This window comes from Phalacrocorax aristotelis, chromosome 7 (genome assembly GCF_949628215.1).
Source record: "Phalacrocorax aristotelis chromosome 7, bGulAri2.1, whole genome shotgun sequence".
Taxonomy (NCBI): Eukaryota; Metazoa; Chordata; class Aves; order Suliformes; family Phalacrocoracidae; genus Phalacrocorax; species Phalacrocorax aristotelis.
In genome coordinates this window covers 33,714,734-33,736,242 of record NC_134282.1, presented here as the reverse complement: position 1 = coordinate 33,736,242, position 21,509 = coordinate 33,714,734, and the positions used below count along the sequence as shown (strand labels likewise).

Below are 21,509 nucleotides of genomic sequence, written 5' to 3'. Positions count from 1 at the left end.
AGGTGGCCAGGAGGCCAACAGCATCTGGGCTTGTATCAGGAATAGTGTGGCCAGCAGGAGCAGGGAAGTGATCGTGCCCCTGTACTCAGCACTGGTGAGGCCGCACCTCGAATACTGCGTTCACTCTCTACAACTATCTGAAAGGAGGTTGTAGTGAGGTGAGTGTTGGTCTCTTCTCCCAAACTACTGGTGATAGGACAAGAGGAAATGGCCTCAAGCTGCATCAGAAGAGGTTTAGATTGGATATTAGGAAAAATTTCTTTACTGAAAGAGTGGTCAGGCATTGGAACAGGCTGCCCAGAGAGGTGGTGGAGTCACCATCCCTAGATGTGTTCAAAAAACACGTAGATGTGGCACTCTGGGACATGGTTTGGGAGGCATGGTGGTATTGGATTGAGGGTTGGACTTGGTGATCCTAGAAGCCTTTTCCAACTTTACTGATTCTATGATTTATTCTATAAAGGGGACATAAATTCCAAGTCAAAGGGCTCCAAGCAACATGAGGAGGACTCCATAGGCAGTGTCCCGTGTCCTCAGTGTCATCACAAGCAGCCCCACACAGACCACTTGGACTTCCTGTCTCGGTTCTTGTGAGCATGTTGGTGCAGTGTCACAAAACTGGCTTTATTTAACAACTAAATCATGTTCCCTTCCCAGGGTCCAACCTCAAGCGTCAGCATATTATTATGCTTTATTGGGCATGGAGGGTCAGCAAGGACAACATCCCACCATGGAAAGATGTCAAAAGCAGGGAAGCAGCTAAATCTCTCTGTACACCAGCGAGCCCTGGTTGCCAAAGACCCTTGGCAGATGAACAGCATCGCACTGTGGGGCTGTGAGGAAGGAAACCTGGCATAAACAGGGAAAACACCTATTTCACAGATGGTAAAATAGAGGGAAGCAGGAAAACAAGCATGCCACAGATGACCCCATATTTGACGGCCCAGCTGTCTTCTCCAAGCAGCTTCTGGGTCTTGGACCCTGAGCTGTTGATCCTTGCAGAGTACAGGACTGCTGTACATCCAGCTCAGCTCCACATCCTGCAAAAGAGCAGGGGAGCCCAGGGCAGGAACACAAACAGGAAGGGGAGAAGGGGACATAGTAATGGATCCCCACTCTCACCAAGCTCCACTGCTCACCCATGTGTGAGACCTCATGGGGCTGCTCTGAGACTTGGAGTGCTGTGAGGCTCTGCCTGCACTGCCCTGTCTGCCGGCAGGCATCCCTGGGCCCTACAGGCACTGAGTGCCCTGGGGAATCTGGAGCTGGCCACAAACCCCAGCCCCACTCTCTGGAGAGGATTTCTTGGCAGATTAAACTCAGTCCCAATTTTACCATCCTTACCTCTTGTCTCTTGAGCTTTCTCTGATCCAGATTTGCTCCCTCCCTGCTTCTTTGCCTGCCTTAGGTCCCCTAGCACCTTCCCATCTCATTGAGCCTCTGGTGATGGCCAACTGCAGAGCTGTTCCTTGCTCTTGGCACCATCACGTTTCCATCTGCCTGGAGGCTTTACAAGAAGAAATATTCAGAAATCAAACAGATGTGTGCTCCCCTTCCTTCCAAGGGATGTTTGGGGAACCAAAGGGATAACACAAGGCTAGGGTAAGAGCTTTGCTGCCCAGTGCCCATCCCACGCTACCTGAGCAGGACAGGCTGAGAAGGATGGTCAGGTTCAACCAAGAGTCCAGATCAACCATCAGGTAGACAGGTTCAAAGCCAAGCCATAAAGTTAATCTGCACATCAAGTCTAGGGTCAGGGTCCAGCATGAGAATGGCTGTCAGGCCTGAGGATGGCTGTCATTAAGCCAGAGACCAACCATCACATAGCTTAGACTAAATGCCCTGGACTGAGCTTAAATAGAGCTCCTGGGCCACGGGTAGGGTGTGGGTGGGGGGTCCCAGTTGGGGTTGGTCAGGACCATTAGGGTTTATTAATGCCCTCAGGGTCCTTACAATGTTCTTCTGCTCATTGTACTGCAGCTTTGCAAAGGGACTTGTCCTATAAAAGGGTGTCTTTTACAAGCCCGCTCAAAATGAAGATTATCTTGAGCTCTTCTGTTTTCTGTTTATGGTAGGGGTAAGGGGTTTCTCTTGCTGGTTTAGCTAGTGGAGATTTGGTCCCACCCTAGGGTTCCTCTAGCATCTCAAGACAGCTCCTGCACCCTGGGGAGACTGGGGTCACATCCTCCAGGGGCTGGTCCTGGGAAGCAGTGGCTCCCAGATCCTGGTTAGGATTGGGGCAGGGGGTCCCTATAGCTGTGGCCCCCCAGGGATCCATTGGCATCCCTCCCTGGGGCTGCTATCAGCCCGCCACTGAGTGCAATGTGATGAGTGCCTGAGACCTGAGCCGGGCCGATGTGACGCAGAGATGGATGGTGGCGCCAAGACTTTCCTTGTATCGGATGCTTTGACTTTCCAACCTGCTCCCATGCAGGGCCACCTTGGATGAAAGAAAATATAGAGAGGGCAGGTAGAGGCCAGGGGCTCGGGTTACTGCTCCTCTCCAGCTGCCCTGCTCTCTGTTAGGAATATGTTTCTGGGTTTTTTTCCTCTCTTTCCCAGGCTTGGCCGGGCCTGCTGTCAGCTCTGGCTCCATGCCATCCCCTGCCCTCTCCATCCCTGCCACCGCCAGCCCTCTTCTCTCAGCTCCTCTGCCAAATGGCCCTTCCAAGCTCACGCTTCCTGCAGGATCGGGGCCAGGCAAGAGGGTCCTGCAGGGATTGGGACCCCAGCCCTATGAGGTGCTGGCAGCCTGTGGCACTGGTACGTGGGATGCTGTAATGGAGAAAAGGAGGAAGAAACCGGTCCCTGGGTCCCAGCGTGACCAGAGTGGATGCTCAGGGTGGACAGACAAATGATACACAGGGTGTAACTGCTTTATTCCTATTTATTTTCTGTTCCTGCCTTTACCATTAGTCTCTTCTCCATTTTAAATGACTCCCCATCCTCTTTCCCAGTGGTTTTCGCCCAGACCCCAATGGCTGGGGCTGTCTGTGCCTTTGTCCCCCAATCCCCACTCTCCTCCCTTTCCCACCCCACCGTTCACTGCAGCTGAGCTCATTTCAGCTATTTCTTCGCTTGTAATAACCGATCCACTCTGTTGTCCTCCAACAAATAAGCTGACAGGCTAATGAATGGCTTCAGATGGTAATTAGCAATGGAGTTGCTAATAATGAATTTCATTTACATTTTAAGCACTGCAGAGGAAAAGCAAGACCTTGTCATTAACGACCACCCTGCCAAAGCCTTTGCCTTGAGGGAAGCACACCCTCCGCAGCCCTTTGCAAGATGCAGAAAGGCTTGGCTGTGATTGCACCTCAGCTGCCTCCATTTTGGAGGCTGCAAGAAGCAGAGTTTGTTAAGCAGCAATTAGAGGTGGGGGGTGGGGGGAAAAGCCATTGCCACTTCCATCATCTGATGGATGGGGAAGGTGCCCCTGACGCCACGAAAAATGGGCCACGGGAGGCAGTAGCTGGTCCTGGGCCAGGAAACAAAGGGCTGGATGGTTCACCCAGTGCCACGGATTCATCTGGCTGCAGGCTTGGCACTGAGCAGCCCTGGCTTGCCTCGAGCCCTGGTGCTGCCCACCCTTGGTGGCCACATAACCCTCATGTGCTGCCAGTGGCTGTTTGCACACCTGGATGACTCGGAGGGATTTTTCAGATCCCTCAACCACATATGCTCTGTGAATGGTTGCTAAAATCCTTCCCGATTATTTTCCTAGGGTTTAGCATCTTTTGAAGGCAACAATTTCCCTGAGAGGCTTAATCCATCCCTGCCTGCCCAAGGAAGGAGCCAAGCACCTTCTGCAAGGATGCCACAAAGTCAACAAGTGGAAAGGGGGGAAAATGACATTGTTTTGTCTTGTATGAAGCGACTAGGCATGCTCGTTACCACAGAGCACCAGGCGGGACTTGGGGGACGCTCAAAGCCTGAATCTGCCCCTGGTGCTGGGGGTGAGATTGGGAGCGTCCCGTGCCCTGCCTCAGTTTCCCCCTCTGAGCCAAAGGGGCCTCACGGGGTGAGGGCTGGATCAGGAAAAGATGCTCTCCATCCCCTTGGCTTTTCCAGCACAGCAAGGCAGCACTGCTCTTGGAGCATCCCATCCCACATGGGTGAGACACCCGTGCTGTCCTTCCATCACCCGTGAACCCCCCAGCCCCCAGTCTGATGGTCAGATCAGGGGGTGTTCCACACCCGCCCCTCATTTAGGGCAGCAGAAAGCTGCTTGGGGACCACAGGGATGCAGGGGTTTGCCCCAGCTGGGAAGGGACAGCCACAACCCGCCTTGCCACAGCCTTCACCTCTGTGGACATTGGATTGATTGATTTATTTATGTATTTTTTTCAAGCCCTGCTCAAAGTGAAAACAATCCAGGGGCCTCCAGAGGCTGATAGATTTGACTGCAAGTCAATACTCGGCATGTCTTTCCACTATGCAATGATCCCCCAGCCAACAGGGCGGGAGGCTGAGGGTGCTGGGGGCAGGCAGGGGACAGGCAGGTGACAGGGGCAGGCAGGGGACAGGCAGGTGACAGGGGCAGGCAGGGGCATGGCCAGCCTGGGGCACGGACATTGCCTCTGCCCAGAGAAGGGACTGGGGGAAGAAAGGGGAGATCTTCTGGCTTGCAATAGGTATCTCCTGGGATGTTTTGTCAGTAAATATGATGGTGACCCCACGATGGGCAGCTCTGTGTTGGGGACATGGAGATGAGCAAGGGACAGGGTCTGTGAGAGCAGCAGAGAGAGGGAGGGATGGGAAAGCAGGAAGAGGGAGAGAAATCACCCGTGAAAGCTGGCTCTGCTGTGGCTTCAGCCCCACAGCCGGCTAGCAGGCAGCCGGACACAGCCATGACGCCATCTGCCAGGATTTCTCCTGCTCACGGGTCCCAGTAGCTTCTCTGATGGCTAATAAGAATTGAGCTCAGTCTGCCAGCTTTCCCAAAGTACCTTCTGCATCTCTGTGCCATCCCCAGGTACCGTGTGTCTGCGACTCCTCATCCCTCTGGGAATGCTGCCAGGGAGAGGGTGCAGGGAAGGCAGGCAGGCCGGCTGCCTGCACTCTGCTGACATTCACAGTTAGCAGTTGATGTCCTTGAGCAGAGCAAGTGCTGAGAGAAGGGACCAGGTTCTCTTTAAGGGGGCAGGACTCTGGGAGCATCATGAAGGCAAGAGTGAGCCTCTCCCTCTGCTTTCCACCTTCCTCCCCTGCCCTGCCCTGCCCTGCCCTGCCCTGCCCTGCCCTCCCCTCCCCTCCCCTGCCCTTCCCTCCCCTCCCCTTCCCTCCCCTCCCCTTCCCTTCCCTTCCCTTCCCTTCCCTTCCCTTCCCTTCCCTTCCCTTCCCTTCCCTTCCCTTCCCTTCCCTTCCCTTCCCTTCCCTTCCCGCTGCTTCCCTTCCCTTCCCGCTGCTTCCCTGCCTCCACACTCACGGCCAAGGACCTGGGCTCCCTGCCCTCCCCTTTGCCTTCCCTGGCTCTCTGTGCTGGGCAGGATGAAGGCAGGAGCTGGGTGCTGGGATGTCAGGCTGAGCGAGGGGAGGAGGAGGAAGGGGAGGAGAGGGGGAGGATCTGCTAATTACACAGAACAGCTCTGGGGGCTGCTGAAGTCCAGAATGAAGCAAAGAGCAGCAGAAGCAAGTGCTGCAGTGGAAGCGGAGGAGCCCAAGCATCACCGAGAGCCGGAGTCAGCTGTTGTCCCTGCTGGGAGTGACTGGGGGCCCCCAGGCGATCCTGCAGCCCCATCCCACCGAGGTGACAGCCTCCAGCACAGCCACCAAGCCCACTGCCAGCTCCTCTGCAGCCAGCCCCGGGCGAGGAGAAGGGAAGGGGCTGGTGGTCCTGGGGATGCAGGGTTAAACTCAGCCCTCCTGCAAGCTGGGCTGGAGGGCAGCAGAGCCAGCCTTGCACATGGTCTTGGGAGGCTAAGGAGCCTGAGCGGATCCATTGGGAAGGGGCAAAGGATGGCTGCCAAAGGAGGGGGAGCCAAGCCCGTTGCCCAGTCCAGGATGGAGAACTTCCGAAAGGTGAGGACCTCAGAGGAGGACAGCCCCTTGCCCTTCCCCGACCTGCCCCCAGACGTGGTGGAGATGAAAGTGAAGGAGGGCAGCAAGATCAGAAACCTGATGAACTTCGCCATAGCCCAGATGGAGCTGAAGGGCAGCCGGCAGATTGTCTTCAGTGGTTGCGGCAGGGCAGTCACCAAGACCATCACCTGTGTGGAGATCATGAAGCGGAAGCTGGGAGGTCTTCACCAGGTCACCAAGGTGCTCTACAAAACCTTGCTGGAGGTCTGGGAGAATCAGGACCCACTGCCTGGTGGCCCGGCACGGAATCTGACTGTTCACAAGAACGTCCCCTCCATCTGCATCCTCCTCTCTCGAGACCCCCTGGATCCCAACCAGACAGGCTACCAGCCCCCAGAGCCCCAGCATGGGTTGGGGACACAGCTCAGCGAGGCAGGAGAAGACACATCCAGCTCCTCCACCAAGGGGCTGAAGCGGCCCCTGCCACATCCCCATGAGGAGCTGCTGACCAAGAAGTTGCAGGTACAGGTACATGACAACCTGAGGGGCTCGGCGTCCATGGACCGCCAGCCGGACCACCACCACTGACCCCACCACCTCCCGCCCCGACCAGCCGTACGCCGGGTATATAGGCAGGAGATTGTATGCTGGAGAAACTCCGGGGTTTTTCAGCCCCTTTGCTGTGGATAAAGGCAGTGCTGTGGTAGCTCTGGGGTCACCAGTGTGCTGCAGGCTTCCCTCGACATGCTGCTGCTGCTCTAGGTGATGCCCATGCATGGGGGCTTGCTGCTGGGCGCGTTACCACGTCCCCAGATTTGGGGTGAGGGTTAAAGGGTTAAACCCGCCAGCCCTTGGTAGCCTGAAGTGGGGCGGTGGGGGGGGATGACCTGCTGACCCTGCCTGCGTTCGGCCACCCAGAGGTAATGCCACCAGCAGCCACATTTCTGCAGTGACTCCCACGGAGCCAGAGCACCCGTTGCCTTTCATCGAGGGGTGCCCGGAGCAGGGAAGGCAGCTGCACATCATCGCTCCCCAGTGCCACATCTCATCCAGCAGGAGAGATGGTTTAGCCCCAAGCCTGTTGGAGTAATACTTTCATTATCAAACTGCTGCAATTACGCTCCGTGAGGAGCTGTCAGGTTTATTAATGCCAGGCTCAGCACCCCATAGCGCTGTGATTCATTCCGAATAAAACACACAAACAAGCAGACAGGTCGCTCCCTCCCCGCACCCATGGAGCCGAGTGCTGCGCTGCCTGCCTGCAGGACAGCAGGAGAAAATAAAACAATCCTTCTTCTTCTTCCTGCATCTGATATTCAGGTCTTTGCTCTCCCAGAGGTGTTTGTAGGGTCTGGAGCCGGGGCGAAGTCCCGATGTTGGGAGCTGGGTGCAGTGGGAGAGTGAGGTGGTTGTCATCGTGGCTGGATGCAGTGCCCGGTGTAGGATGGGGAGGTTTGGGGGTCATGGGTTTGGCTGCAGAGCCCTCACTGCGGGCTGGCTCCCCGCGAAAGTCCTTCAGAGAAAAATCCTTGCTTCTTTCAGGGGGTGAAAGAGAACAAATAAACAAAAGCTCTTTAGAAACTGTTGGAATATGTCTATAGGAAAATGGGGGAATCATCTTGGCTGTGGACCAAGGCACAGCAGGGTGGGACTGTGTCACTGCTGCTGAGCCAGGACAAGGGGATCTTGGCCAAACTCTGTCCCATGGCGGGACAGGATCGGGACCAGTTTTTCCTGCGTGCCGTGGCAGCAGCCTGGTCCCCATCAGCATGGCAGAGCCTGGCAAAGCCCCCATGTCAGCCCCCCATCTGGTGCAGCAGAGACCAGGGCCATGTGGGGAGGGCAGGGGATGGCCGATGGGAGCCAAGCAAGCCCCGATCAACCTGGCTCCCCTTGATTCAGCCCAGACAGCCCCTGGGGGCACTGCGGGACGGATTAAATCGGTATTAATGAGCGTACCCTTCCCCAAAGCCATCTGGGAGGGATACTCCAGCTGCAGCTGTGTTATCTCCCCACCTTGCCTCCGCTCTCTGGGGAGAGCAAGCATCCCCTCTTTTGTCAGGGCTTGCTTGGCTGGGAATGGGAATGAAAGGAGACAAGGGGAACGAGGAGGAAGCAGGGGGCTGTTTTGTTTGGCGATGACCTTGTTATCTCCCTCAGCAAGCAGCTGCTCCTCCAGGCCGGAGGCTCGCGCTTATCTGCCCTGCCACAGATTGACTCACTTCACTTATTTGCCACCGTGTAGTCAAATATTAATTTCCGATTGTTATTTTTTTTATTATCACTTTTTGTGAGTTTAGGGCTGCGAAAGCTTTGGGCTCTGTTCCACCCAGCAATCACACTTGCCAGCCTCCTCTCTCCAGTGCAGACACCATCCAGGTTCAATTCTCTGCCCTGTACCCGAGGGGAGCACTGAGTATGGGCCTCTACCCCAAATGTACTAAAAATCATGCTAATAAAACCCTCTGTAAATGCTCTGATTGGAACCTAAAGATCTGTGTCATGGCCCCACAGCTGAGAATTAACAGCCCTTCATCTCCCTGACCCTGCCCCACTGTTGCCATCTCGTGTTGCACCGAGGAAGGAAAGAGGGAAAAAACGATCAGTCATTTCTCATTATTTTGTTAATGTGCAAAATTAGTTTTAATTGATTTTATACACAGGAAATTTCCAATCTTAGAGGCAACAGGAGCCTGGGGATTTTGTACTCCTTGCTTTGTTGGCTGTGGACCAAGGATTTCCTGCATGAGAAAATAGTTAAAAAAATTTTAAAAATCACTGTAACCCAAAATGTGAAGCATTTAAAATACCATAACAGCATCTGGCTCCACAGGGTCCTAAGGGAACACAGTAAGCAAAATTATCACGATGATCCTGTCCTGTATTGCTGAGGCACAGCCCCAAGTGCCTGTGAAGAAAAATTTTCAGGGTCATTTTGTGAGCCCAGTAGTGTCGGTGCTGGTGGCTGCATCAGCCCTACCTTTCCACTGGCATATGGGTGTTGGAGGCTGAAGGCAGCACCTGCAGTCAGGGTCCATGAGGTCTGGGGACATGGATGTGACAGAGGCTGCCTTGCCAGGTGCCGGGGCTGGCAGAGCCACAGAAAACCTTGGAGAGCAGCTGGATAATGCGGCAGAGCCAGGCTGTGTCCTGTTTTTACTTTGCTCACTGCGAAGAAGTCTGGCAGCTTTCCCTTTGTAGAGCCAGTAGCAAAGTGATCAGAAGCCAGGATGGAGAATCATAGAATCACTGAGGCTGGAAAAGACCTCTAGGATCACCAAGTCCAACCCTCAATCCAATACCACCATGCCTCCTAAACCATGCCCTGAAGTGCCATGTCTACGCATTTTTTGAATACCTCCAGGGATGGTGACTCCACTACCTCTCTGGGCAGCCTGTTCCAATGCCTGACCACTCTTTCAGTAAAGACATATTTCCTAATATCCAATCTAAACTTCCCCTGACACAACTTGAGACCGTTTCCTCTCATCCTATCGCTAGTAATTTATAAGTTACTGGAGAAGGGGCACCGATCCATGATGGGACGTGTGTGGGAACCCAGAGGTGCTTAGTTAACAGGGCTACCATCCCGCACACAGGCAATAGCAGCAAAGCAGACACTAGAACACTACATATATAAACTCTATGATGCCCCAAGGGCCTTTTATGAGGCGGCAGATCCCAGCAGTGAGCGACCACACGCCCCGTTCCGGCCATAAAATGGCGGCCAGCACCCCCCGCGGGCAACACACTAAGCCCCGCCCCCTTGCAGCCTTCCTGCCGTTCCGCGACGGCGCAGTGTGTCCCTGTGGCGCCACCGTAGTCGCCTCCCTTCCTCTCCGTCCCGCCTGCAGCGCGCACCCGGTGCTAGGAGCGAGTGGCGCGCGCCTCCGGTGCTGCCCGGTACCGCCTGCCGCCATGTTGGCTGCCGCCGCGCTCCTCCGCCGCTGCACGGTTTCTGGCCTTCGCGCCGCCGTCCGCCGGCCCACCGGCCCCGCAGGTGAGCGGCCTCCCGCCTCCTTCCCGCTCGCCGCCAGCCCCAAACCCTCCGCCCCCCGGTTCGATTCGGTCCCGGGTGACCTGGCGGCTGGGGGGTGGGGGGTAGGCGGCGGTGGCGAGGCCTAACTCGGCCGGTGGTGCCATGTCCTTGTGATGACCCGCCAGCGTCACTTAAGGGCAGGCCGCGCCTGCGGCCTAGTGCGCGCCGCCCCCGCCGGGCCCGGACGCTGCCCTGCTGCCGCCGGCCACCTGCCCCCCGCCGTTACCCCCCCGCCGTTACCGGCCCCGCCGCCTCCTGCGGGGCGCCGGGCCCCTCCCGGGGGCTGTAATGGGAGACCGGCGGCGCCCTTCCCGGGCCTCCTGCGAAGGTGACATTGACGGAGGTCGGCGGTGACTTTTGCGGCCGGGCGGCTCAGCCCCGGGACCGGGGGGCACAGAGCCTGTTCCCCCTCCCGCCCTCCCCTCGCTTTCCTGATACCTAATTAATAGGAAGAAAAGCAGCCAGAGGCAGCGCGGCGCGAATGCTGACCAGGGAGCTCAGAAACCGGGCCCGCAGAGAAAGCAGTGTCTGCATCACAATTAACAGCTAATTAAGGGGCAGCGATCGTGTTTAAAACGCTCGGAGACCTGTGCGTGCCTCTCCTGTAGCGTACGTGTGAATTAAACGGTTGCTGCAGGGAGTGGATTGCCGCATTTCTTTTAAAAATGCAATGTAATAAGTAGTGGTCAGTGCGAGTGGTTCACGCTAGGTTAAGAAACAAAAAGTGACTAGCTGTATCTGACTTCCTCTGAAGTGGAGCTTTAAACTGACATGGTCGTATCTGGTGTATGACCTCTCCACAAGTGTTAGTGGAGTGAAATTACCAGCATGGAAAAGGAAGCAGTCTCCAGCCAGGCTGTGTTCTGCCGGTAAGGCAGCTTGCAAAATGTTCAGATGTTGCAGGGAGGACCCAATACAGCTCTGATGCAGGTGGAGCTGGCTGTACCCTAGGTTTTAGTCCCTTTTGGAAAACTCTTCCAACTTTTGTGGATTAAAAAACAGACCAGCAAAAAGCAATTTGTGATAGAGTAATGTTGAGGGAAGAAAGGAGTTTGTATCAGCCTTATTTGCCTGTTGGAGTACAATCCGCTTTTATGCTTTATTAATTATGGAATACTAATGCAGTTGCAAGCTTGAGATCCAGCAGTTTTATCTTGGATAGACACAGAGACAGCAGTAATTTTGTCGTCTTCAACTCTTCAACAGCCTGTAATAGCCATTGTCCCTTGTGCTCTTGAGAGCCTTTTTAATTGGGTGCAGGTCAGTTTGAGCAGATTCCTAAAGCCGCTCTGAGACAACAAGCCTTCATCGGCTCTGAACTTGTGTTGGAATCAAAGACCTGCAGCTCGTTGCTGTTGAAGTCATCCATTGCAGTCAGTCTGTTGGTCGGGAAATCTGCTTTTCCTGGATTACAAAATCAGTTATGGAGCAATTCTGGGAGTTGTATACAGTGGGAAGTTACTCCAGAATAAACCAGTGTATCCCCCAAGGGGATAACAGTATAACTAATTGGATATAGTGTTTTATTTCTGGAAGGAATGCCACTGGAAAACTGATTCATGTAGCTAAACTCACCGCATGGACAAGTGCTGTGGTTTTGAGAAGGGTCAAATGTGGGGAGCAGAACAATTGCGCTATGTCAGAGTGTCTGTTGACAAAGTACATGTATGTTAGGTGTCTCTGGCTTTCTTGGCTCTTGGAAGAGGGAAAATTGCTATATCTTATGGAAAGAGGGCTCACAGAAAAAATTCTTAAGGTCTGGTTATACAGAACTGTTTGTCTTTCATTTCCCCCTCTCTTAAAATAATCCTGCTCTCACCAAAATATCTGGGAACACTGGAATTCTGAGGTGAAACAGAAAATACATACTTCGCCACGAAACAAACGAGGTATTTAATAGGTTATATTCATCCAGTGCTTATCCAGGCTGAGGACTGGTCTGGATTGAGTAATAAGCAAAATACATATTTTATGGCGTTTGGACTCTTCATCAGGACTAAAGTACGCTTATTTTCGGTTTGAGCTAAGGCTTTTCCTTTCCTTTTGCATTCAGCTGTACTGCATGCCCGCTGCTACTCTCATGGGTCACAAGAATCAGATGAAGAATTTGATGCTCGCTGGGTGACCTATTTCAACAAGCCAGATATTGATGCCTGGGAGCTCAGGAAAGGTATGTTGAATGGAAAGAGAAGAGTAACATGCTGTAAATATAACTGCTTTGTAATAGTTTTGTGACCAGAAATAACAACTTGGTTTTACTTCAGTGTTGAAAAGCAAAAATAGTTCAGTTTATAGAAGTAATACAGGCAAGAACCCACTGTTCTTGCAAATTGTGAAAACTGGGGGTTTGGTGTAGGAGAACAATCCTGTAAATACCCAGTCAGGGTTAGGCACTGAGTTTTTCTTTATCTGTTCTGAGTCATTTGGCTGCTTTGCATGTGCCTGTGGTTGATGTGCTGCTGTTTGCTCAGCTCCAAGCTTGTTGCAGTAGGAGATGGTACCTTACCAACCCAACAAGCGGGTAGGAAGGAACCACGGCATTCAGAATGAGGGAGAACAGGGGTACAAGACAGTGGGAGTCTGGGCTTTGTAAACCTTAGTACCCCAGAATATGCATTTTAACATCTGGATGGGAGGGAGAGAAGTGCTTGGTCTGAGGAAAGTGTATTAGAGCTCAACTGTTGCCTAGTGAATAACTACACACATTTTTGTTTGGACTTTGACTTAATGGCTTGGCCATAACTGGTCATCTTCAGTTGTTCTTTGCTGTGGGGTTGCCAGCTCCTATTAAATGACCCCAGTTAGAGCTTATAAATGTGTTTGCCTAATGGCCAGAGGGATTATTCCAGTATCACCTGGATGACTGGGTGTTGGGCTCTTCCCTTTGAAAGGAGAGGAAGGGAATAGAGAGCAGCTGAAGTTCTAGTTTCATTATACTCATAGGAATGAAGTAATTTGGATGTTTGATTCCATAACTGATGTGCCGCAGTCCAGACACTGATTCCTTTTGCAAGCATGCGTGAAACTGGCCCACTGGGATTTCATGAAATCTGCTTAAAATCTACAGTAGTGAGCAACAGTGAGAGGGAGAAGAGCAAAAGAAAACCCTTGGTGCTGTGTGTGTGTGTGTGTCCCCAAAATAGCAGTGAGAATTGTAATCAGTTTCTAATGGCAACTGATGTTGTGGCAATAATTCTTTCACGAGGTGGAGCAAAATAATGCTCAGCAGGTTCCTTTCGATAGCGTGATGAGCTGATGCTGAGTTCCTTTTGGTGTTTCCTTATATCTGCAGGCATAAACACGCTCGTGGGTTATGACCTTGTTCCGGAACCAAAGATCATCGATGCAGCTCTGAGGGCATGCAGGCGGTTAAATGACTTTGCTAGTGCTGTCCGCATCTTAGAAGTTGTAAAGGTGAGTGGAGTGGCAGCCTAGGGTGCAACTGCTGTTTGCATTGCTGAGAGCCCAGCAGTGGAAGTGTTTTTCCTGGCTTACTGTTAGTGGTGCGAAGGGAAACAGCTGTTTCCTGCTGCCAGAATCAATAGCTTCATTATGAGATGTGCTTGGTGGCTTGAAATAATTGTTTTGAGGTAAGAGTACTCAACAGCACAGCTTCAGGTGTAACATTCTTACTTCCATACTTTCCTTTCCTGATGCTGACTCTGGTGGGAAAGTCTGTAAGGATTTTTCTTCCTTTTTTTTTTGTTTTGTTTTAATAAGCATTACTAGAAGTATCTCAAGCAAATGCAGCTTATTAGCTTCTTAAAATACTGAACACTGAGCTGGCTGGGAGCAGTAATTCAAGGAAGCTGCATAGGCTTGAAAAACAACATAAACCAGCATCTTGAAACCTGAGTCCAGCCTTCACTTAACAGGGAGTTAAAATGGGTGGGGATGGAGGCAGGTGTTCTATTTCAGTCTCAAAGCCAGCAGCTATGCTCTTCTGACTGGTTTTTTTTGTTGTTTTTTTTCGTTTTGTTTTTGGTTGTGCTTTTTTTTCAACACCTGAGGAGGGCTGTTGTGGAGGTCTTTGCTGCTAGCTTTTAAATCCACTTGCTTCATGCTCTACTCCACAATCAATTGCTTCTCAGTTTGCCATTTCAGCTTTCTGCGTTCTTCTGTAGAACTGAAACTTTCAGTGGTTTTAGAGACGTGAGACTAATGGAAGAATCTTTGTGTATTTTTCCTTATCTCTTTTTTTGCCTGTCCTTTTGTCCCCACCATCTAGGGGACAATTCAGTTTATCAGAACTTTGGGACAAGCATATGCTCTTCCTGGAGCTCTACCTAAATATTACTCAAGGGGTGATGTTTTTCCCCTGATTTCCAAGCAAGTTAAATCTCCCAGGTCTGCCCAAAAGCTGATTTTATTTTTCCTGTTTCACTGATTGGATATTATTTTCATTCTGTTTCTGAAGGTGACAAGTTCTTTGGGCTGGTTTGCAAAGCATCCCTTGTTCAAGAAGCTTGGCTTGGCCTTTGGTTTTGTGTGGTGAGACGTGTCACGGGTCGCATCAGCCTGATGTTAAGTGAGGGAAAGGAGTCAAGTGTTAAGAATAATCTGCACATCCCCCAGAGGGGGAGTTCAGCATTCTGGGGTATTTTGCAGCCGTGGCCAATTGGTAGGAGGACTTTCCAGTATAGCTGTATGTAAGTCTTGTTTACTCTACATGCAGAAGATGCTGGGCTATGCTCTCCTGTCCTCACAAGCAGTAGGTGGATCAGGCTGCAGACCCTCTTGTGAACATACACGTCTTGCTTGCAAACGTGGCTGGTGTACAGTAGACTTTAATGACAGCTTGGTGTTGAAATAACACCATTCCTTTTCATCTAGGACAAGGCAGGACCTCACAAGGAAATCTACCCTTACGTTATCCAGGAACTTAGACCAACATTGAGTGAACTGGGAATCTCCACTCCAGAGGAACTGGGTCTGGACAAAGCGTAAACCTTATCGGTAAGGGATGTGGTCACTGCTGAGACTCTGGGCCTGGAACTCCTGTACCCTAGAACTCCCCTGGTAAAGACAGTCATCTTTGCCTTCATGGATTTGTGAAAGGCTGTCAGGTTCAGGCTTGTAACATGATTCTCCAAAAAACTCTAGAACTACAGGTCACCTAAAAAAGGTAGTAACCCTTTTCAAAGAAGGCTTAAAAAAAGAACAGCCCAATTGCTTGAGAAGGGATAGGGTAGTTGGCAGCCATACCCAGCCTCCAGGAAATTTCTAGATAGCAGTTGCCAAGACAAGGGCTATTGCAGCATATCAACTGTTGCTCCTCATCAGCTTTTCCCTCACAAGCATTTTTAGCAAATGGCAGGAACATTTCCTCTGGAAATGTGCAAACTTTAATTTTATTGTCACAGTGTAGCCAAGTTAGAAAACTGGGAGACACTAATCACTAGGTTATGCTAGAAAATGGGCCCCACTGACAGTAGTCACCCAACAGCACTGGAGTTTCTTCATGCTATACTTAAAATAGCAGATTTTTCTGCAATTGAACACTAATTTGGAGGGTCCCTTGCTTACAGAATAAACAGATCAGCTGCAGCGTAGCCAGAGCTTGACTGGTCTGTGCAGAATACTCATGAGCCTCAGTAGATCATTTCAGGAGTGGTATGTGAAACATGAGGCCACTGCAATCAGGATGAAATACTACAAAGGCATTTGTTTTACTGTCCTTTTAGATCTGAACTTCCAAGCACTTTATAAACTTAATGTCTTCGTTACAGTTGTTTTCTAGATCTACATTGTAAATAGCAGGCTCTTGAGTGAGCTGCAGTGTATGAGGGTGGTGTTACTCAGCAGCGCTTCTCTGGTTAATGAGGATCTATTGTGAAGTATAGGCAAGGCCTCATGTGCTATAATCCCAGACTAAAATGAAGCCCTAAATAACAATCTTCGTGGAAGTTATGTAAAGGCTGTCTCTCAACTCCATTCCTTCAAGAGATGGCCAGTGTCATATTCCTGCTTTTTTTTATATTATGCTTAGAAGAGAGCTATTGGCTGTCAGACTGCAAATAGTACTTAGTTCTGGATCTTTAAGTCCCTACCTGTCGTCTTGCACTGGAACCTGATGTTGGGAAAGCAGTATTTGCGTTTGGAAGCTGTGCATGGTTAAATTGGGCTTGGAGTGTAAAAGTGAGTGATGAAAATAACACATTTGAGACCCCTTGGAAACTTTGTGGAGATAATGGGCTGCTGCTTTAATGGCTTTTCTGTTCTTTTCTGTTGCAGGTGCATTACTTGAGCATTTTACTGATGCTACCTGATTGTACACAGTCGTCTGGAGACACAAATGTTAAAATACTACCTTATTGGAAATAATTTCTTCCTTTATTGAGTCACAATGTACGGTTTGTGAAGTTGGACCTAATAAAGGAAAAACTGGCTTGACTGATGTGGTAGTGGTGGCTTGTGTGATTACTTCTTTCAGTTTTTATGGGGAAAAGGAGGAAATAAACTGTAAACGTGCTCTCCTGAGAGCTGATAAATCATTATTTGTTTGGCAGAGTGGGTTTCCGTGGCCTTACTCAAGCACGGAGCTCCACCTTTGGGAAGGGAAAGAAAGGTAAGGACATATCTGGAGGGCACAGTGACCTTCTGGTACCCACAGCTTTGGGGAGGAGGAGAAACAAGGACTCGCAAAACCTCTCCCTGCTCTTGGAGGAGTCATTTCCCTGGGATGAGGTCAGAAGGCTCCATGGCGGGCAGGCAGGGGGTGGGGGAGGCCTCCTGTTCACAATGGGCATGTTCTTGCTGTTGTGCCTGTGCAGGTGGGTGTCTGGTGTGGTTGGGAACCGGTTCCAGAGTAGACGTTGCTCTGAAGAGGTGGTTTTCAGGGGGGAAAAAAAAAGTGGGGAAAAAGTATAACTCGTTTTCTTTTTTGTCCCCCAGAAAAGGGATTTTTGAAGGAAAACATGAATTCGGGCAAGGAGGAGGGTCCCCGCTGTCCCGCTGTCCCGCTGTCCCGCTGTCCCGCTGTCCCGCTGTCCCGCTGTCCCGCTGTCCCGCTGTCCCGCTGTCCCGCTGTCCCGCTGTCCCGCTGTCCCGCTGTCCCGCCTCTCTCCGCATGCGCAGCGGAGGGGCGCGCCACCTCCACGCCTTCGTATTGGCTGGGCCCTGCCGCCGCCGCGTGCTACCATTGGCTGGCGGGGCGGCGGGCGGCCATGGCGACGGGCGGTGCCGCCGGGCCCGGGGCCGGCGCTGGTTCCGCTGCGAGCAGGGGCGGCGGGCGGCGGGGACCGGGAGTACGTGCGGGGCTGGGGTGGGTGCCTGGGGCTGTATAGGGTATATGCGCGGAGGCTACAGGGCTGGGGTGTGTGGGGCAGTAGAGGGTATATGCATGGGGGCTGGTATGGGGCAGTGTAGGGCTGGGGTACGTGCATGGGGGTGGTATAGGGCTGGGGTATGTGCATTGGGGGCAGTATGGGGTACGTGCGTGGGGTAGTATATGGCTGGGGCATATGCACAGAGGAGCAATATAGGGCTAGGGCACGTGCATTTGACTGCGAGGGGGTGTACGCGTGGGGCCACAGTGTAGGGCGGGGGCAGAGCACATGCGGGGGCTGTGCAGGGGGGCGCGGGCAGAACTTCGCTGCCTCCCTGGTTAATCCTGCGGGCTCGGGCGGCCCCAGCTCCCTTTGCGCGGGGTTATTCCCGCCTGTAAAGCTCTGCCCTGCTAGTTCCGGTTTGAGAGACGCTAATCCTGGCTGTGCTGCCTGATCACCGGCCCGGGATCTCTCTGTTAACTGTTTCCTCTCATTCCCGTCCCTCCTGCACCGACTCTCTGCTCATTTTCTGACCATTCCTCTATTTTCTTTATTAGTTATTACATTTGTAGAACTGTTTTCCTGCCTGTTGTCATTTAGCGGTGCCGACTCTCCTTGGTGATAAATGCCTTACAGGCAGGGAATGCTTTTCCTTAAAGCCCTGACTCTCAGACTCTGCTTTTATTTTAATGATGTGGTTTTCTTATTGCATAGGGAGAAGCTTGAAAGGCTTGAAAACCACGGAGAAATTAAAGTATTCTTGTATTTTATTTGATGAACCTGCTAGTTAAATCCCCTCCATTGTGTCGTCTCGCGAGTATTATTGGATTTAGGCTTGCAAAGAAACTGCCAGTCACCACACACGCTTTTAATTTAGCATCACCATTACCAAATAATCCCTTCATTTGCTAATAGATCTGTGTATTCCTTTTCATCTCCATTCTCTGGCTGCAGCGCAGGGCTGGGGAGGGGGAGCTGTCTCCTCCCAGCTCTCCCCAGCCGACATGGTGGCAGGTTTCCCTGCCGATGTTGAGTTCCCAAGAATGACCAGATGCTCTGAGGTGACTCTGGTTTACTTTATCCCCACAGAGAGATGCTACTAAATTAGCTTCTTTCCATTTTTTTAGCTGCTTCGGGCTGAAAACAAGAGGCTGAACAAGGTGACAGATGCAGTGGAGAAAAGGGGACCGTACATCATGAGCAAGCCTCCCTCCATTCATACCAAGCTGGGTAAGTGATGCTCGCTGTCACCCCAGGGACTCTGCCAGGATTTGGGGAGTCATCTGCAACTCTTGCCTTGGTGGGATAAAACCATAAAAAACCGCATAAAATCCCATAGGTGCTGCCTATGGAAAGCACTGCGATGCCCCCGTGCTCTCCCTAGGACACACCTCCAATTCCACCACACCCCCACACCCCACACCCCCCAAACAAAACCCAGACCCTTGGGGTGCACTTGGGTAATTTTAGCTCTGCCCCTGTGCTTGGCTTTCAGAGAGGCAGCGCGAGCTGGTGAAGGCAGCGCTGCGAAGGCAGGGGCTGCTGGGGGGACCCACGCTGCACCAGCCGAAGCCGGCAGCTAAAAGGTCTGATCCTGTTTTATTTTTCCCGAGATGTATTTTTCACATTCCTGTGGGAGACTGGGAGGATTAAAAAATTAGTTTGGGACTTCCGTCTGCTGGCTTTCTTGTGGTCAGCAAGCATCCGATATAATAAAAGATAGCACTTTTCCTGCAAAAGTTAGGAGTTGCTCTAGCAGGGGCCATGTCCCTCCTTCTTGCTTTGGGGATGGTTTGGTGTTAAGGATTTAATCAGGTAGTCTAGAGCTTAGGTGGAGTTTATTCTTAGCTGGTGGTGGCCCTGGACAACACCTGGGTGGGAAGGGACATTCAGGACCAAGATTCCTGTCCTGGCTCCTCAGTCCATCAGCTCTGTGGCTGCATTTTCACACTGAAGCGTCTTACAGGCTCATTCCTCTGCTTTCTGGCAGGTCAGTGAAGTTTAACAAGGGCTACACGGCGCTCAGCCAGACGGTGGATGAAAGCTTGGTCTCCCTCGATTCGGACAGGTGAGGACTGGGTGAATATCCCAGGATTTTGGGTGGGGGGTGTTGCAGGCTCAGAGCTGGCTCTTTTTGGGGGGGACTGATTTTTCATGTTGCTTATAAAGCATTCCCAGTTGCACTGGGCGCTTCTCAGCAGCAAAATACCCCTGTTGTCCCAAATTTAACAAATCCCTTGGGGTTACACTACCAGCTCCGTTTTTGCCCCCCAAGAGATTCCCTTGTCTGTCTCCCAAGCAAAGATGCCACTTCCCAGCTGGCTCTGACAGTTTGCTCCTTTTCTTAGTGATGGGGAGCTGGGATCCAGATGTTCCTCAGGCTACTCCTCCGCTGAGGCAAGTCCAGGGGTTTGACCCCAGTAGCGCGGTCCTGCGGGTTCCCTCACCCATTACCCCTTGGGGTCTGCATAGGGGCTGCAATGAAGCATCACCCTATGGAGTGTGTATGTGTGCGTCTGTCCTGTGGAGCTCTGCTTTGCAAACTACTGCCTCTTCTGCCTGATGCATTTAAGCCATGCATAAATTTCCCTTTTGCAAGGCCCAGCTGGCTGTCACTGCCTCACCCTGTGCACCTAAATCATCACCTACCCCAGACCCTCCAGCAGGGCAGCTAAAGAGCTCCATTGTACAAGGGTGCTGCAGCCCGTGGGGTGTTTTTGGGGTGCATGGGGTATGTGTTAGGGTGCTGCAGTCCAAGAAAAGCTCTTTGGTCTTTTGCTTTTGCCTTCTCTGCTCTGGTTGTGCTGCTTCTCCCCATTCAACCAGCACTGGAAGGAGGACGCAATGCCCTTCTTGCTCGCAGCCCTATCCTTTGTAAGATCTGGGACCTAGATTTTAACTAAACTGAGAATAATTTTAACCAGCTCTGCCACCATTGTTCCCCTCCCCCAGCAGGTGAACCAGGACCTGAGCCGGCAGCTGCTGCAGGATGGGTACCACCTTGATGAGGTCCCCGATGATGAAGATCTGGATCTCATCCTTCCGAAACCCATTGCCTCCTCTTGCCCCTGTTGTTTCGGAGAAAATCTCTCCTGCGTGATCCAGTAGATGTAGCTCAGATAGGGCTGTGCAAGAACAGGTTCAAAAGCCAGCACTTTCTTTGTCCCATGGGATGGCTGTTGGTGTCCGTGTCCCATGCTAGGATGGTGACACAAGGACTGAATGATGCTGTGATGCCACTCATGATGACCAGCAGCAGCCAACCAACCCCAAAGGACTTTTCCTTACATTCAGCAATATCAGGGAGAGGTGACAACGGTGAGGTTTACGTGTCCTGGATGGGACCTGTCACTTGGCTGGGGTGGGAGGGAGGAGAGGCAGAGCCTGGGCACCTCCATATGGGTATAAAGGGAAGGAATTGGGAGGTGCAGTAACAAATGCCCTTTGCTTTGCTTGAGCTCCTCTTTTCCTCCTTTAACTGACCACGTTGAGGATTAGGACCTGGCCCCAAACACGGATTGCCCTCTCCAGCCCTCCTTAACGAAGAGGTGGTGGGTCAATGGTGGGGTCGAACTGCCATGGTGTAGGACCAGGCTGGGAAGCTCTGAGACCCTTTTTCTATTTATTTTTGCTTTAGTCACCTTGGCTGAGGCCAAGCAAGGGTGGGGTTGGCTGGCAGAGAGCTGCTCAGTTTCTTATCTGGTGTTGCTTGCAATTAATTTCTGCTGGGTTTCCTCTTCCCAAAGCCTGGGCTGACCTGAACCAAAGATTGCTCCTCTGGCGGAGAAGATAAGACGGGGAGAAACCCAACGGAGCAGATTGGGGCAGGCTGCTGAGGTTTGAGCATCTGCATTTGATATATCCACCAGCAACTACTGCTCAGCCTGGGACTTCTCTGCTTTCTGCCTCTCGAGGGACCCTAAGTTCATCAGTTCTGGGTTTGGAGCTAATGGCTTGTTCCAGTTCTCCCCAAAGCTGCTTTGATGCAGACAAGGGGCAGCACAAACCCTCCATGCCAGCTCTGCACAGGTCCCTCTGGGTGTGGATTTGGGGTGGTTGGCAAGTCTACCTGCTGTGAACCTTAAAAGCTGCCTTAAATGATGCTGTACTACATAGAGAACAGTCAGCTTCTTATAGAGAAACATTATTTAAATATTTGATATTTAGAGACCTGAACTGTG

General features: G+C 51.9%; 3 protein-coding genes across 4 annotated transcripts; all 3 read left to right on the top strand.

The window, feature by feature from the left end:
* The first annotated feature begins 5,437 nt into the window (after window positions 1–5,437).
* RPP25 (ribonuclease P/MRP subunit p25) lies at window positions 5,438–6,686 on the top strand. The gene has a single exon (XM_075099891.1). It carries the CDS (start codon window positions 5,491–5,493, stop codon window positions 6,607–6,609), a length of 1,119 nt encoding a protein of 372 aa, XP_074955992.1. The 5' UTR covers window positions 5,438–5,490; the 3' UTR covers window positions 6,610–6,686.
* A 1,964-nt stretch (window positions 6,687–8,650) lies between these two features.
* Window positions 8,651–16,457, top strand: COX5A (cytochrome c oxidase subunit 5A). Its single transcript, XM_075099895.1, has 5 exons — window positions 8,651–10,021; window positions 12,114–12,230; window positions 13,353–13,474; window positions 14,894–15,016; window positions 16,295–16,457. Exons 1-4 carry the CDS (start codon window positions 9,667–9,669, stop codon window positions 15,005–15,007), a joined length of 708 nt encoding a protein of 235 aa, XP_074955996.1. The 5' UTR covers window positions 8,651–9,666; the 3' UTR covers window positions 15,008–15,016; window positions 16,295–16,457.
* A 505-nt stretch (window positions 16,458–16,962) lies between these two features.
* Window positions 16,963–21,504, top strand: FAM219B (family with sequence similarity 219 member B). 2 transcript variants are annotated; one of them, XM_075099894.1, is made up of 6 exons: window positions 16,963–17,307; window positions 18,456–18,558; window positions 18,824–18,914; window positions 19,319–19,396; window positions 19,677–19,725; window positions 20,284–21,504. In XM_075099894.1, the coding sequence occupies exons 1-6, from the start codon at window positions 16,978–16,980 to the stop codon at window positions 20,434–20,436; spliced, it is 804 nt and encodes a 267-aa protein (XP_074955995.1). In that variant the 5' UTR covers window positions 16,963–16,977; the 3' UTR covers window positions 20,437–21,504. The 2 variants fall into 2 exon arrangements, with proteins under 2 accessions (XP_074955995.1, XP_074955994.1); XM_075099893.1 differs by having other exon boundaries at window positions 20,281–21,504.
* The last annotated feature ends 5 nt before the right edge of the window (window positions 21,505–21,509 follow it).